General features: G+C 44.7%; 1 protein-coding gene across 1 annotated transcript in view; it reads right to left on the bottom strand.

The window, feature by feature from the left end:
* LOC120919515 (beta-1,4 N-acetylgalactosaminyltransferase 2-like) overlaps window positions 1-17,434 on the bottom strand; it is a 71,180-nt gene that overhangs the window by 7,044 nt on the left and 46,702 nt on the right. Inside the window, exon 9 of the mRNA XM_040331717.1 lies at window positions 6,522-6,744. Within this exon, the coding sequence (XP_040187651.1) occupies window positions 6,522-6,744 (223 nt within the window). The remainder of the gene's footprint in view (window positions 1-6,521; window positions 6,745-17,434) is intronic.

Below are 17,434 nucleotides of genomic sequence, written 5' to 3'. Positions count from 1 at the left end.
TCGGAATCTTTTATCTTTTGCCTCATTTACCCCGGCAAATGAGGCTATGGCGTCATATTTGTCCCAGTCCGCCATGCCTTCATTGCAACCCGAACCGCGTGAGCTTTTGGAAGAACCTATTACGCTGACTGAACTCCAACAGGCCTTAAATAATACGAAACCGGGCAAAGCTCCGGGACCAGATGGTCTTACTACTGCATACTACAAAGCCCTGTTTCCATCCTTAGGACACCGCTTAGTAGATCTGTTTAATGGCCCGGGGAGAGTCTTCCACAAAACTACATTACAGGCACAGATCTCGGTCATCCCGAAGGAAGGTAAAGACCCGACCCAATGTGGGAGCTATCGGCCGATCTCTCTTCTGAATACTGACCTTAAGTTATTTACTAAGATCCTGGCCGTTAGACTCCAACAGCACCTACCGTCCCTTATCCATTTAGATCAGGTGGGGTTTGTCCCGACTAGGGAAGCCAGGGACAATACCACTAAAGTATTAAACCTGTTACACGTTGCGGTAGATAGTAAAACACCATGTCTTTTTTTTGGGACGGATGCCGAAAAGGCCTTCGACCGGATCAACTGGGCGTTCATGTTCAAGACGTTGGGATATATAGGTCTGGGGAGTAAGATGCTTTGTTGGATAACTGCAGCCTATACTGAACCTACGGCCAGTGTTAGAGCTAATGGGGTGCTTTCAGAGACCTTCACAGTCACCAATGGTACTAGACAGGGCTGCCCCCTATCACCCCTCCTATTTGCACTCTCCCTGGAACCCTTTTTGTGCCACATTCGATTAAATTCAAACATCACGGGTATAGGAGTGAACGGAAGGCAATAAAAAAACTCTGCCTACGCTGATGACCTGATGTTCACCCTTACAAATCCCATGGTCTCCCTGCCAAATCTGCTACGCAAATTCAAATTATATGGCCAGCTTTCCAATTTTAAGATCAATTTTACCAAATCTGAGGCGATGGGCATAGGGATCCCACCTCTACAAATTACTAGACTTAGAGATGGCTTCCATCTAAAAATGGACGGATACGGCCCTGACGTACCTTGGTATTCATATACCTACGTCTTTCTCCCGAGTCTTTAAGTTAAATTTCGCACCCCTTTTGAAGACAATCCAACAGTCGCTGGACCAATGGAGCAGGGGTCTGCACTCCTGGTTGGGCCGCTGTAATATTCTCAAAATGGCGGTGTTGCCTAAACTCTTGTATCCTATGCAGGCCCTCCCAATTTATATTCCCAAGATTTAATTTTTTTTAACAAACCCATTCTATTTTTACTCGTTTCCTATGGTCAGGGAAACACCCACGACTGAGTAGGGTGACACTTTCACTACCTAAATCGCACGGGGGGTTGGCATTACCAGACACCCGTCTTTATTATCAAGCATGCCACCTTAGTAGGCTTCTTGATTGGAATAGGCATAAGCATAAGGACACTAAATTGTGGTCGCAGCTGGAGCAAGTTCAGAGTGAAATCCCCCTTATTAGGGTCCCATGGTGTTACACAGCTTTGACACCCAAAGTTAAGCAACACCCACTAATAGTTAGCAGGCGTGCACACTCTCTGGCCGTGTTATCGGGACCCCCTTTCTCGACGGGCGAATCCCCTTTGAGACCCGTGATAGGCCACCCCCAATTTGGACTGGGTTTACACGATAAGATCTTTCGCAAGTTGCGGGAAGCGGGATTTCATTAGGCGTCACATTTTAGCACTCTGGGCAGATCTAGGACGAGTTCTGAGCTGATGGACCCTAACGGCCAGTTTAGATTAGACTTTATGAGAGCTTTTCAATTAAGTCACTTTCTTAAGACCATTTCACCCCCCCCCCCCCCCCGATGCTCTGCAACACCCACTCACGACTATAGAAGAGCTCTGCTCAGAGACTGGGGCGATTACCCATACATTATCTTTGATGTATGCTATATTGATAACACCTCAGGGAGACCACCAACTTCCGACTCTACTGAAATGGGAGACAGACCTAGACCGCCACTTTACTTCAAATGGGAAAAAAAGGATAATTCAGTTTACCCATAAGTCTTCCAGGTGCTCTAAATACCAGGAAACTAAATTATAAACTTCTTACACGTTGGTACAGGACCCCTGCCCTTCTACACAAATTGTTTCCGACGTCTTCAGACCTCTGTTGGGAGGTGTCAGAATAGTAGGGGTACCCTTTTACACATATTCTGGTCGTGCCCTTGTATTAAGGGGTTCTGGAAGGGGGTTCGTGAAATTGTACAACAATTCTCGGACTGTACGATCCCGGAAGACCCGGCTTTTTTCCTTCTGCATGCAACTGACATCCCGATGCGAGTTTATGAAAAGTCAATTATTCGTCACCTTCTTGACGCAGCTAAACATTGTATACCACTTAACTGGAAGTCACCTCATCCCCCGTCTATAGCTTCCTGGTTCCGGAAGGTTGAAGAAATCGGTCGCTTAGAGGATTTGGTCCTCACTGGTCAAAAGCGACAAGAGACCTACAAAGAGATTTGGCAACCCTGGAATATTTTCAGGTACTCAATTGAGGGCCAACGCCTCAGAGAGACCGATATGTCAAACTGATAATTTCATATACATCATTATTAGGTTCATACGAATCATATTTTATAAGAACATCTGGGAAGTGAATTAGGATAATACCGCATTTAAAAAAAATTAACACCTAAACCTCCATGTCTGCAAACCCCCTTGAATGAATGAATGAAAAACTTATAAAGCGCGGCGCATGCGAACTGAATCGCTTCTGGGCGCTAGTTGTTCGTGTCTCATGACATCAAAAGAGCAGAGTTTTGATCTGTCTTCTGAAAGTCAGGTGGTTTTCCTCCAACCGAATGCTGGTTGGTAAAGCGTTCCATAGTCTAGGACCCTGAAAAGCAAACCTTCTTTCTCCTTTGGACTTGTATTTGGTTTTTGGTACCCTGACCAGATTTTGGTCGGTGGATCGCAGAACGTGATTCGAATTGTGAGGTTCTATCTTGTCGCAAAGATATTGCGGAGCCTTCCCATGGATGCACTTATGTGTCAGGCAGAGTGCTTTAAATGCAATTCTGTATTTTACTGGCAGCCAGTGAAGGGTTCTCAACGAAGGTGAGATTGATTCCCATTTTTTTTTCCCAGTCACCAGTCTGGCGGCCGTATTCTGAACGACTTGCAGACGGGAGATTTGGTACTTTGGGAGTCCGAGGTACAGGGCGTTAGCATAGTCCAGTCTGGAATTCACGATTGTTCCCACCACGACTGCTACATCTTCTTTGGGGATAAATGGAATAAGTCTGCGTAGTAGGCGCAACAGATGGTGCGCTCCGCTGACTACTGACCCTATTTGTGCGTCCATTGTCATGAAGGTGTCGAAGATGACCCCGAGACTTTTGACTTTGGAGCTAGGGTTGATGATTTGCCCCAGAATGGGCGGCGGTGTCCAGGTTGTTGCCAGTTGACTCTTTCGGCTGGCGTGAAACATAAGGAGTTCTGTTTTTGAACTGTTGAGTTTAAGATAACTCTTAGTCATCCAGTTTTCTATCAAAGAGAGACATTTCTCTAAACTGGGATGATGATCCTTTTTGTTGCAGATGCGAAAATACAGTTGCGTATCGTCTGCATAAGAGTGATAGAGTAGTTCTTGGCTACGGATAATATCAAAGAGAGGGCGAAGATAGATGTTGAAAAGCACCGGTGACAGGGGGGATCCTTGGGGGACTCCACATGACACTGTGCGCTTTTCCGACGTGAAAGAACCCAATTTAACTGTTTGTGATCGGTTTTCAAGAAAGGAAGAAAACCATGGTAAATCACCTTCTGCGACTTCTGCTACCTTGGCTAGTCGCATCAGTAACAGTTTGTGGTCTACCGTGTCAAAGGCTGCGCTTAGGTCCAGCAGAACCAGGAGACAAGATTCTCCTTCGTCTGCGGCCTCGAGGGCATCGTCCCATATTTTGAGTAAGGCCGTTTCTGTCCCGTGTCCGGGACGGAAGCCTGATTGTAATGGATCCAGTAGATTGTGGGTATCTAGATGCTGTTGCAGCTGTTGTACCACTACTTTCTCCATTATCTTGGAGAGAACATTTAGGCCTGTTATGGGACGGCGGTGAGTTGGGTCCTTGGGATCCAGGTTAGGTTTTTTCAAGATGGGCTGGATTGTGCCCTCTTTCAACAGGGATGGCACTGTGCCTTCCTTAAATGACTGGTTTATAAGCTGTGTGATGGGTGGTGCCAGGATGTCGGAACATTCCTTCAGCAGTTTGGTGGGGATGATATCATTGGGCGATGTGCTGTTCCGCAAAGCACCAATGATATTTCCCTTCCCCCCTCCCTCCGACTCTTCACCTCTTTCCCTTTTTATTATTTTTTTCCCCCTCTTCTGAGTTTTTTAGGGGCCTTGGCCGCCCCTCTATTTCTTATCTGATTTTCACTTCCCTAAGAAAATGGAAAATAAATATAATTATTAAGTTTATGATATCCATGTAGGTGCATGAGCAATATTGCTGATTATCTGTTCTTATTGTTATTTCTTCTTTGTTTGTAATCCTTGTGGACCAGTTCCCTTGATATAAAAAAAAGAAGCAGTCTTTGCACTTTTTTTTTTTTTTTCTGTTTTATTAGGGGAATAGAACTTGGCTGAGGATAGTGTGCATATGGGATGCCAACTTGATTCAAGGAAATTGGTAGGGACTTCACTATATATACTTCCAGTATATACAATCTCTTCTCCTCAACCTCCATCACATACCCTTGCTTGCAGACTATCACTCCCAGGACCAGCTAGCACTGATATAAGGATCTGACACTTAGGCCTTGTACACACGACCGAACATGTCTGCTGAAACTGGTCCGCAGACCAGTTTCAGCGGACATGTTCGGTCGTCTGTATGTCCGACCGGACAATTTTCCGGCGGATCGGACAGGTTTCCAGCGGACAAATGTTTCTTAGCATGCTAAGAAACATGTCCGCTGGAAGCCTGTCCGTCGGACATGTTCGGTCATCTCTACGACTTAACGGACATGTCCGCTTGGCCGAAAGCCCTCGCATGCGTCGAAGTGATTCGATGCATGCGTGGAAGCATTGACCTTCCAGGGTTGCGCACGTCGCCGCGTCATCGTCGTGGCGACGGCGCGGCCACGTCACTGCGCTGTCTGTCCGCACGGATTTCAGTTTGATGGTGTGTACAACCATCAGACCGAATGGCGGACCGTTTATCGGACTGTCCGCTCGTCAGTACAGGGCCTAACTCTGTCAGACCCAAAGCAAATTCCCTTTGCATGCAGGGACCGCAGGCCCCAATGGTGTAGCAAAATATAAGTCCTTGGTGCTAGGCTGCTAGCTGTCTTATATCTTGCTACGGCATCCAGTACCACCTTTTCAGGCACTGCCAGCCCTCCTGGCTGCAGCTGCTCCTTTCCACTGCCCATGCCACCACAGTCCTCCTGACTGGCTCTGCACCCATCCCAGACTGCTCCTTCCCAGTCCTCCCAGGCGTGCCCCCCAGTCCTCCAGACTGTGTGTGATGGTTCAGGTAAAATGCCCATTTTCTATACTTGTATAAAAAAAACTGCTTTCTTATTCCTTGCTCAAAATGGCCGCTAGCAGCACCCCCTCCCATCGAGAGAATAATGTGTAACTAAGATGGCCCGTCCATCCAGGACTACACCCAAGATGATGACGCCCAGATCCTGGAGGAAGTTCATCTTACATGGACATCACCAATCAGAAGCTACAAGTATCCAGATAACGTTATGCCAATGATGCACTTGCTCACAGCACTAATCGCTCACCTATAAAACCCCATGCACACAAAAGCAATAAAGGTACTAACACATATCTAAGCACGGTCTCAGTGTGGTTTTGTCTTGTGCATGCACTAAATCATATAGGCCTAATTAGGAGGGGGGCAGATACTCACCAGTCTGATCAAAAACATGTGTCACTCAACAGCCCTCTTGGCTGTTCCTGTTGCTCCTGCAGACTTGCCCAGCAGTGTTCTCCCACTGTCCTCCTTGCTCCCAGTGCCTCCTGGCCAGGACACCTTTGTGGTTGCGGGAAGGTCCGGTCCGCACATGAGCCCAGGCCCAAGGTCACCCCTCCAGAATGTGAAGCTCCGCTAAAGGTCATGACAGCCTAAAATTCCATCTCCAGCTTCCACCCAAACAACTCCTCCCCCAGCTGGGCTAACCCAGAGTATTTGAGAGGGCCTGCCCCCTACCAATCCAAGTTGGGGATTAGTCAGGGACCTCGGAATACTCCAGGTAGCTCCACCTTACTTCCCCTCCCATCTTTCTAGAAGGTTCTAGCACATTCTAGAAATAGAGGGAGGTCCAAGTCATCTCCCTGGATCTCTGCCCAACCCAGGAAAAAACACAGACAGGCTTGGCTGCCACCAAGCTTACACAAATTTGCCTGCACTAGAAAAAAAAACTATTTACAAATCTAGCACTAGAGGGTGCTACATAGATATCATGGAAACATGAAAAAACAAAAAAAAAAAATACAAAAACACTGTATTTACCAGTATGTGCTACACGGTTCAGCTTTGGGTCAAATCCAACACCAAGAATTCTCTCTGTATGGGCCAGGAAGAAATTAACTACTCCTCCAGTCAGGACACAATCAGGAAATCCTTTGATTGCATGGTATCCACCTCCTCGCCAATGTAGACAATCGCCTTCATCATCGCCTTCCTCCCAGATGAGTTGAAAGCTAAAATGGTTACCTGCCACATTACCACCTACCTGCAAAAAAAGCAAATGTTAAATAATATTGGACGATGATACTGATACACAATTGTCAGTCCTGGTCATGAAGTGAACTAAAGAACATTTTTGATTAGAATTGAAAAAAAAAAAAACTTGATGAGGAAGAGAGAGAGCTGCTGTCACATGACCAAAGCAGAGTTGAATATACAGTATGTAGCACTACCCCCGAAGGAGCTGATGGTTTGTTTTGGGTGGCATGTTACCTCTATTTCCTCGCCGTCTAGGGTATCAGATGAGAGTTGAGAAAAAGTTCAATGTCCACACTTTAAAATAATTTTTCTTTGATTTATTTGCTGAACTTGGTAAAGGAATAAAATAAGTAGTTGAAGAGGTGGAAGGGTAACAGGTAATAGGTTCAGGTGCACATTTCTGTCCGGAAACACTCCTGCTTCCAGCAATACAGCTTTCGTCGCCACTCTAGCCAGAGTGGGCACTGCGCACCCGGATAGGCCTCTCACTAGCCTAGCAACTGGGATGGTGCACGGAAATTGGTAAAGTCTCTGCCACAGACCTTCCCACAGATGGAGGTATGTTCGGTCCAAAATCCTCTCAACACAGGATTCAGCACCCGGATCTCTCCCGATTAACTTCTAGTAAACTTAGAACTGACTGGCGACCATCATTCAGCCTTTCAGTAATGGTGCGTCCTTCGATGAAGTTCAAGGCCTCTCCTGAAATACCAGCCTCGTGCTTGGTGCTCTCCAAGATAGGTTCTTCGTCGAGTGGCTTCCTCCCTCCAGGACAGCACAGGACCACTCTGCAAATGTAGACCCAGTCTGACTACCAGGCCTACTTAGTAGATCACGTGGTCCCGGAGCCAGGAACACATGAACACACACCCCCGGCCAGGAGGGCCACTTACAGGGGGTGGTGGGACGACAGACCAGCGATCGACGACCCCGGTCCAATGGTGTCTCTTAAATACTCCTCCCCAGCATGCACAGCGGGACGATCAACCCCGACTGATTGGCTGCCGAAGGGGAATACCCAAAACACCTTGACCTGACTGCTGCCACCCTTGGCATGGGGTGGTAACGGCACCCCAGACAACAATAGTGGTCACTCACAGTACAGCCATGGCTCAACTAACTCTCAGACTACCCTCTAAATTTAAAGCAGCGCTGGCTAAAAAGTAGCAGGCCGCTACAAGTATATCCACCATGTCCTAGTTAGATTAAAAGGAGCAGAGACAAGCATCGGTTTCTAACAAAGCAATTTTTCATTAACAGACTGAAAATAAAAAATGCAAAGTAATATATTTCCCTTAAAAACAGAGGGAATGGCTGTCCCAGGACCATTGCTTATGCACCCACTGCATAGTAGAATTTAAAAAATCTTCTATTTTAATTTTTTTATGTGGCACCACCAAGAAATTCCTCACCAGGTTACAAAGAATAATGCCCTGCAGTCAGTCCATGCATCTAAATGAGATTATGATCAAATTGTCCCTAGGGCAGTGATACAGTGTAACAGCTTTAGTGAACGGAGTGAACCACAACTGCGGTTAGCAAGGATTTCAATGCTCTTCTTTATGTGAGAATTCAGTATTGGGCCCCAGGCGTCACTCCACACAAACAGGAGTTTGGGGGTTCTCTACATCATCTCTCTCTCACATAAAGAAAGGCGTTGAGCTACTAAGATGGATGCATTACAACATGCGACCAGAGCTTAGCGTTTAAAATTATAGTATACACTTTAAGATTCCAATGCACCTCTATATGCAAGTGATTATCATTACGGGACCCCAGGCGTCACTCCCAGTAAACAGGAGTTTGGGGGTTCTCTACATCATATCACTTAAACATATAGAGATGCATTAGGCCACTAAGAGAGATGGTATGAAATACAAACGATGCTTAGCATAGAAAAGTTAGAGCGAACATGTTCAGCAAGTCAGGGCAAGGCCCATAAATACTTTACACGTATGTCAAGCACAAAGTAAATAGGAGCTGTAGAGACAACTAATAGTTGCATATTAGAGGCAATATAGCTCAGGTAAAATGAGAGTATATGTCGCTTTAAGATTTTTCTTAGCAAACAGTCATAGGCACAACAGTCTATCCCAAGTAGTATGTTAATAGCCACAAAGCATAATAAATAATATCAATTGTTTTAGATGAAAAGTATGCAGCAGATCTTGTTATAGCACTACAAGTGACACAATAGCTACTTATCCGTTTGCAGGGCTTCAGTTTAGAAAGTAGGGAATCCGTAGTAAATGATGTCCGCAAGGAAGGCCTCAAAAGGTTGTCCTCGGTAACGACAGTCTGTTGCAGCAAGTGTAGCAGCATTGATGGAGGAGTTGCAGGCTGGTCAGAATCTCAGCATGGGGATTGAGGACACCATTAGATGTAGCATGGCCGAGCTACGGTAGACAATAATAGAACGGTGTGCAGTCAGCACACCGCTCGGTTTATAGCAAGGGGGCAGCTGTAGTGCATAAGCACTAATTCAAAACAAAGCGACGTATGCTGCGGCACACTTCCACGTTCCACAGTGGAACGCATGCGGCGCCGGGTGATGACGTCATTGCGCGGTCGCCGTAATGCGTTACAGCGTGGAATGCACTATAGAACGGAGGGGGCACGAGGAGCGCCTGTTACATGTCCCTGGAGCGGAGTCATTCCCTAGCTCCTTGTTGATCTTGAATATTCCAAAAATGAGATTTTCCTGCCATAATCCCAAATCTGTTCCTGCCTACCTGGTAGATGTGGGTATTCCTAGCCACCATTGTGTGTTTCAGCTACTTCTGTTATATTCTGCATTACAAAAAATAAATGTAACCCCCCCCCCCAAAAAAAAACAGCGTGTAGGTACAGTGCAGTGTGTACAGTAGCAATAATTCACACAGACAGGTGCAGGGCAGAAATTGCATTGAAATAATTCAGCAACAGTTGCAAAAAAAAAGGGTGGGCAGGCAAGCTGGCCAGGTACACACATGGATTCCAGTGATGCAAAAGGAAGAGATTCCAGCCAGACTAACAGCCTCTGTTGAGCGAGGCAGAATGCAGTCTGGCCATCAAGTGCCTAGTCGGAAGGGTGCCTAGAAGAGTTGTCCTAAATTAGCCTGACCCAATATAGCTGCTAGAGTTACATAGGGCAGTCAAATCCATAAGGATAGCTTCCCCAGTGACTCAAAAGTACCGCTGGGGAAGAACTCCACCTGCAGTGGAAAAATTAGACTGCACCTGTCTACAAGCCTTTCATAATGGTAATCAAGTTTAAAAGGCTAGGACTTCGGGTCTGGTATGGACTTGGGGGGGGGGGGGACCTCACAATTATTTTTACCGACACGTTTAAGCTGTCAGCTGGGGAAGCCCATTGACAACTGACGACTCATTGATTGTTAAGGACGCCGTAGCCGGCTTCCCCAGCCCTATTCTTAATAAAACAGCTTTTACTGCATCCTATTTGGGAAAAGCCTTGCCCAATTAGGGTGCAGTGCATTGCAGGGCGAACATTTGCTGAACACCCTGTAAATTCAGGTGTTCCCCAAACAGGGCAAACAGCCAATGTTCGGCCCAAACTCATGCTCAGGCCGAACTATTCGCACAACACTAATCTGCAACAGCTTTCCAACAAGCTATGGGCCCAGCTACAGCCAAAGACTCTGAAGAAGAAAAAAAAGGATGGAACGCATACATAGTAGCTACTGACAGCGTTTCATCAAAATTTTCAATTGCTAATCTGCCATCTAAAAAACAGAATCACTAGTCCTGGAAATTTGAAATGAAGTTGATGCTGATCATAGGTGAGTGAGTGAATTACTTATATATAGCGCTACAAATGCGAACTGAATCGCTTCAAGGCGATTGGCATCCATTTTCCTTCAGTTTGACCCTCAGAATAGATGGGTCTTTAGTTTTTTTCTGAAGGCCAGGTGATCAATTTCTATTCGGATATTAGTTGGTAAAGCGTTCCATAGTCGAGGTCCTTGAACTGAAAAACGACGTTCTCCTTTGGTCTTATATCGGGCTTTGGGAACTTGTAATCATTTTTGGTTGGTTGATCTAAGAACTCGATTTGGGTTTTGTTGTTTAATTTTCTCACTTAAATATAAGGGCACGCTTCCGTGTACACATTTGTGCGTTAGGCATAAGGCCTTAAAAGTGACTCGGTCCTTTATGGGCAGCCAATGGAGGAATCTCAGGGATGGGGTGATTGGTTCCCAGGGTTTTTTACCTGTTACCAGTCGAGCTGCCATGTTGTGGATGATTTGGAGCCGGGCGAGCTGGTACTTTGGGAGTCCAAGGTAAAGTGCATTTGCATAATCCAATCTGGAGTTAATGATTGACCCTACCACTACCGCTGTGTCTTCTTTAGGGATGAAGGGAACCACTCTTCGTAGGAGCCGTAGAAGATGGTGTGATCCGCTAATTACTGATCCTATTTGTGCATCTATTGTCATGTTCGAGACAAAGACGACTCCTAGACTTTTGACCTTGGTGCTAGGGGTGATGGTTTGTCCCAAAATAAGTGATGGGGTCCAGGTAGTCCTGGTCAGTTTCCTCCTGTTTGCATGGAGTTGAATGATTTCTGTTTTTGCTCCATTGAGTTTGAGGTGACTCTCCGTCATCCAGATGTCTATCTGAGTGAGGCATTGTTCTTTTTTTTTTTTTTTTTAATTTACACTTCAGACTCTACCTCATAGAGTGTGCATTTATATGCTCATGTTCTGCGTGCCAGCCCATTGCATCTCTATTTTGGTTTTGCATCATTGGTGTCTCTACTTCTTGTGTAAGTTATTTTTGTTTTTCCTTTTTTTTTTTTTTCCTTATATATATTGTTTCTTTAAATATATATTAACTTCTTTTGCTTGAAATATACAAAAGTTTTACCATTACTGCTTCACCCCCTTATCCTTCCCTTCCCCCCCCTCCCCCCCTATCTCACCTAAAACAATCTCTTTGTACCTCTAATTCTCTCTGATTTTTCTATGATGGCTTTAAATATCTTCTCTTAACTTTTCCGCGTAACTCCATGATTTCTTAAAGGTCCTCCAATTTTCCCATTTCATATTTTGTAAAATGTTGTTGCCCTCTATGTCCTCTTTCAGTTCTTCCATTTTATAGGTTTCTTCGACCGCATCAATCCATTCCCAGATTGATGGGCATTCCACCTCTTGCCACCTCCTTGGAATTAATCTTTTAGCGGCGTTCAGTAGGTGCGGTACTAGCGATTTTTTATAACTTTTAATGCCTTCTTCCCCCCCGTGGAATAAGACAACCCATGGGTCCATCTTTATCTTTTTCTTTGTAATCTCTTCCACGCAGGCCAATATTTTTTCCCAGTACCTCTTTATCTTAGGGCATCCCCACCAAAGGTGAGCCATATTTCCTGGTCATCCGCAGCCCCTCCAGCACTCTCCTATCTGCCCCTCTTTAAATTTTTTTAATTTGTCTGGTGTCATGTACCATCCGGCTATGCATTTAAAACACATCTCCGCAGTGCGGCTGTCTACCGCGGAGGAGTGTGTCAGAGTCAACATTTTCTCTATTGTGGTCCTATCCCGCTGTGTCCCAAGTTCCCTTTCCCATTTTTTAATGAATGGAGGTATGTTCTGCTCCTCCATCTTCAATAAAATCCTATATAGCCCCGAAGTGGTTCCTCTAGCACTTTTTGTGGAACATATTTTTTCCAGTTCCAATAACTGATCTCCTGACCTCAATGGGTGTGGAAGATCTTGGATAAAGTGGTTTAGTTGCTGATACCTCCATTCATTGATTTCCAAAAATTTTTTTTTTAGTTTTAACTCCTGTAGTGTTAAAATATGACCTTCCTTCATTATATCCCTTAATTGTATAGTGTCCTCTTTAATCCAATTTCCCCCCACTTGTGTTTTACCTGGTGCAAAATAGTCATTATTTTTCAGTGCTATAAGGGGTGAATTGTACTCCTTCACAATTTTCTTATAAACAGTGTCCCAAACTTTAAGTGCATTTTTAGTTATCTCGTGTACGTTTTTATCTAAAGTCCTAAATTGGGGAGGATTCCAAATTATCTTATCTAACCTTGCCTGTGATAATTCATTTTCTAAACTTACCCACCTTTTTTCTTTGTTGACTCTGGCCCACTCCACCACTCTTGTTAATACTACCGCCTCATAGTATCCCTTAACATCGGGAACCGCTAGTCCCCCCTTTTTTTTTGGTTGTTTTAGGGTCTGAAGTGAAATCCTGTGTTTCTTATTTCTCCATATGTAATTCATAATTAGTTTTCTAAGGGCAGAGAACAGTGTTCCCGGGAGGGCAATGGGGATCATCTGAAATTTATATAAAATTTTTGGTAAGATAACCATTTTACAGTAATTGATTCGTCCTATCCATGATATTGCTCTATTTTCCACCCTTTTTGTTTCTGTCTTAATTTCATTTAGTAAGGGGATAAAGTTTATCGTATAGATCTTCCTAATTGATTTTGCTAGCAATATCCCTAGGTATTTAAGCTCTTTAACCCAAGCAAATTGGTACTTCATTTTCAGGAGTTGCTCTTCTATCTTGCTTATGTTTATGCTCATGATCTCCGTTTTAGTGATGTTTAACTTGAAGTTTGAAATTTCTCCGTATTCGCAGCATAGATTTAGAAGGTTTGGAATTGATGTTTTGGGTTCCACTAAGTAGAAGAGGACATCGTCTGCAAAAGCAGCAAGTTTGTGTTCTTCCTCTCCTATTTTGACCCCTTTTATTTTTTGAGAGTTTCGGATCCTGGCCAGCAGGGGTTCCAATGAGAGCACGAACAGTAGTGGCGATAAAGGGCACCCCTGCCTTGTACCGTTTCTCATTAGGAAGGTTTGAGAGAGACTGCCATTTATTTTTATTTTGGCCGTGGGGGACCTGTAGAGGGTGCCAATCCAATCCATCATCCTCTGTCCAAACCCCATTTCCTTCAGGGTAAGCAACATAAGTCCCCAGTCTACCCTGTCAAACGCTTTTTCTGCGTCTATCGACAGGAGTAGACCTGGGGACCCCATTGCCTTCATTCTCTGGAGAATCAAAAGTGTTCTTACCCCATTGTCTCTCCCCTCTCTTCCCTGGATAAACCCCATCTGATCCGGGTGCACCAATTTCGTCATTTCCTGTCTAACTCTCCCGGCCAGTACCTTTGCAAACAGTTTTAAATCTGTATTGAGCAGAGATATCGGCCGGTATCCCGAACAATTTCCGCTATCCTTACCTTCCTTAGGGATAACGGTGATAGTTGCCTCTGATGCCTCTTTACTTAGTTTATACTCCTTTCCAAGACCATTGAAATACTGGCATAGCCTTGGCAGAAGTATCTCCTTACATTTTTTGTAATACATTACTGTAAAGCCGTCTGGTCCCGGACTTTTACCTGAGGCTGAGCTTATTAGTGCTAATTTAATTTCGTTTTCCGTAATTGGCCTATCCATCCCCTCTGCATCTACTTGACTAATTCTCTTTCTCACCTTTTTGCCAGTTTTTTTGTTCTACTGAGTATAGTTTTTCATAGTATAATCTAAATGTTTCAGCAATGTCTTTTGTTGTATGCAAGACCTCTCCTTTTTCGTTTTTAATTTTATCTATATAGTTCCTTGATTTCTTTTTTTGTACCATCCGAGCCAGATGTTTGCTTGTTTTGTTTCCCCACCTGTATCTTTCCCTTGCTATTAGGTTAAATTCCCTTCTTGTTTCCTGGTCAATGAGTTCTTGAAGTTCGTTCCGCTTATCAACTAGGTTCAGATATTGGTCTCGTTGTTTTCCGTTTTTCTTATGTATTTGTTCTAAATTGAAGATCTCGTCTATTAATTTTTCCTTTTTACTATTGATTTCTTTTTTCCTCCTTGCTCCTTCAGAAATTAACACCCCTCTAATCACCGCCTTATGGGCGTCCCATAGTGTTGCTGCCGAGATTTCATCCGTCTTATTTGTCTTAAAATACTCCTCTAGTTCTTTTTTAACCCTCATTAAACTTTTCTCTTCTATTAGTAGTTTCTCATTTAGTCTCCAATTTTGATAGGGCCTTTGATTGCCTATAATATTTATGGATATGCTAATAGGGGCGTGATCGGAAATCGTCATGGTCTCTATTTTCGTCTCGACCACCATCTCTAACATTCTATGCTCGACGAAAATGTGGTCGATCCGAGAATAGCTCTCATGTACGTGAGAATAAAATGTATAATCTCGTTTGCTTGGGTTAAAGATCCTCCATGTGTCTACTAGTTGACTTCTATGTAGACTACCCTTTACCTTTCTTAATTGCCTTTCTTGGGTTTCTAATGTCTGGTATGTCTTATCAACCTTTGTGTCCATACAGAAGTTTAGGTCTCCTCCCAGTATTATCTTTCCCCTCCTAAAGTCTTTTAATTTCCCTAATATTCCCAGAAGGTATTTCATCGGGGAGGTATTCGGCGCGTATATGTTTACGAGAGTGTATTCCTCCTCCTCTAGTTTTCCCCTTAAAAAGAGGAATCTCCCTTCTGGGTCTGTCAATCGTTCTGTTAGTACAAACCGAGTCCCCTTAGCTATTCCAATTTCTACCCCTCTGGCCCTTTTAGAAATGGTGTCACCATAATACCATATGGGAAAGTCAGAGGAATATAGCCTTATGTTTGATCCTAGTGTAAGATGGGTTTCTTGTAGAAAAGCTATGTCTGTCCTATACCTCTTCAATTCCTTTAACACCTTGTGTCTCTTTGATGGGCTATTGAGACCTTTTACGTTGTATGATAGGCATTTAATTACTGGCATCTTTGATGTTGGTTACGCTTTCTTCTGATTGTTTTGGTGAGATAGGGTATCTTCCCCCCCTCCAATCCCTCCCCCCCTTCCTCCCTCCCCTCCACCTCTCCTCCCCCCTCTCCCCCCCTTCCACCCTCCTCCTCCCCCCCACCCTCTTCCCCCCTCCCCCCCTATTGGCCTATTAAAGACCGCTAAACCATCTTCCATGTCTTGGTTCAGTTTCGCTCTGGGTGAGGTTTGGGAATTCCTCCCCCCTCCTGTTTTTTCACCAGGAGGGGTGGGGGGAGGTTGGACCATCTCCTCCCTGTCTCCGGGGGTCCCCACAGGTCCAAAAAACAGTGGCATAAACAAAGAAAAAGAAGAGAAAAAGAGCCTCCAAAGGGGCCCCAGGGAGAGAGAGTATATCATAAGACAGAGCAGAGAGAGAGAGAGGGGGGAGCCCCCACTTCCCCCCCCCTCCCATCTCCGCTCCCCCCCTACTCCCAACCCGGTAGATCAGGCACCTGCATATCTAATTTCCTACAAAATTTATTTAGCTCCTCGGGGAATCTCAGTGTCGCAGATCTCCCCTCTTTTGTCCCTATTAAACAAGAAGGGAAGCCCCAGTTATATTTGATGTTCAGATCTATCATTTGTTTTAGGAGTGGTTTTAACAACCATCTCCTTGCCAAAGTTTCTGGGGCAACATCGGTAAATATCTGGAGATCCACCCCTTCAAATACCATCGGGGGGTGTCCCCTCAGTCTCTTCCAGATTGCTTCTTTATCTTCATATAGTCGAAACCTTATTATGACATCTCTTGTTCGCTCGGAGGCCCCTCTTTTCGGGTTTCCTACTCGATGGACCCTTTCGATCCTAATTGGATTGTCTGCTGTTCTTTCCAATAATGGGTTGAATATCGTCTGAGTTATTATCCTAAGGTCCTCACCCCTCCTCTCTGGTATAGACCTTATCCTTAAGTTTTGTCTCCGGTTTCTGTTTTCCTGGTCTTCTAGTTTATAGAGAATGTGCCTCTGCTGTAGTTGGATCCGATCAATCTGGTCTTTTAATAAGTTTGATTATTGTTCTTGTTTGTCCAATTGTTCCTCTGCCGATTCTATTCTGGATAGCATGTGGCCAAAGTCGGTTCGCAAGTTCTGTATTTCACCCTTTATCACATTTTCCAATTTTAACAGCATCTCTGCCATTTCTCTCTTTGAGGGGGACTGTGCGTCTGAACTTTGTTCATCAACCCTACTGCTTTCCAATCTACTTCCTAGGGGTCCGTCCTCTCTTGATTCCATAGATGTTTCTCTGGGGTTTTCATTCTGGGGTTTCTTATCTTCAGCTTTCTTTACCTTATTTGCTGGTTGTTGCTTTGTCGCTGTCTGGGCTCCAATAGCTCGTGGGCTCTCTCCTCTGGTCACGAAAGGCCTTTTTGAGCTTGTTGCTCTTATGTTGCCTGGAGTGGTAGGGGGTCCCCCCTTTGTCGATCTACTTATCATTCTGCTCATATTAGTCTCCCTCCTTCTGATTCTCTTCCCCAGTTTGACCACTTATTTCCGACAGACTAGTACAGGGGTCGGTGTGGCGGGGGTATCCGGTATGTCCGATCTGTATTTCTAAGGAATTTCTAAAATTAATAGTATGTTCCTGTACAATATATCCGCAGGATGTCCAAAGGGTTTATTTCTCCTCCGTCTTCCCTTTATTTAAAGGGAAAGCGTTGTTCCCCTCCTTTTCATAGAACCTTTCCTCTGTTCCTCTGTTCATATATTTATAAGCGGTTTTAATTACTACCTGATCAGACTCTGAACGGACAGGGTCTGCATGCGCAGAGGTAGAATCGGGCGGGGCTTGCCTATTTGACATTCACTGTTGGGGTGTCCGAGAGGGGGGAACCAAATAAACTATCGGTTTTCTCCCCTTTCAGTCCCCCTCCTGTTTCTCTTTCCCTTTTTCCTTTTCCCCTTCCCCTTTTTCTT

This window comes from Rana temporaria, chromosome 12, assembly GCF_905171775.1.
Source record: "Rana temporaria chromosome 12, aRanTem1.1, whole genome shotgun sequence".
Classification (NCBI taxonomy): domain Eukaryota; kingdom Metazoa; phylum Chordata; class Amphibia; order Anura; family Ranidae; genus Rana; species Rana temporaria.
The sequence above is the reverse complement of the archived record's forward strand: the minus strand, read 5'-3'. Positions and strand labels throughout refer to the sequence as shown.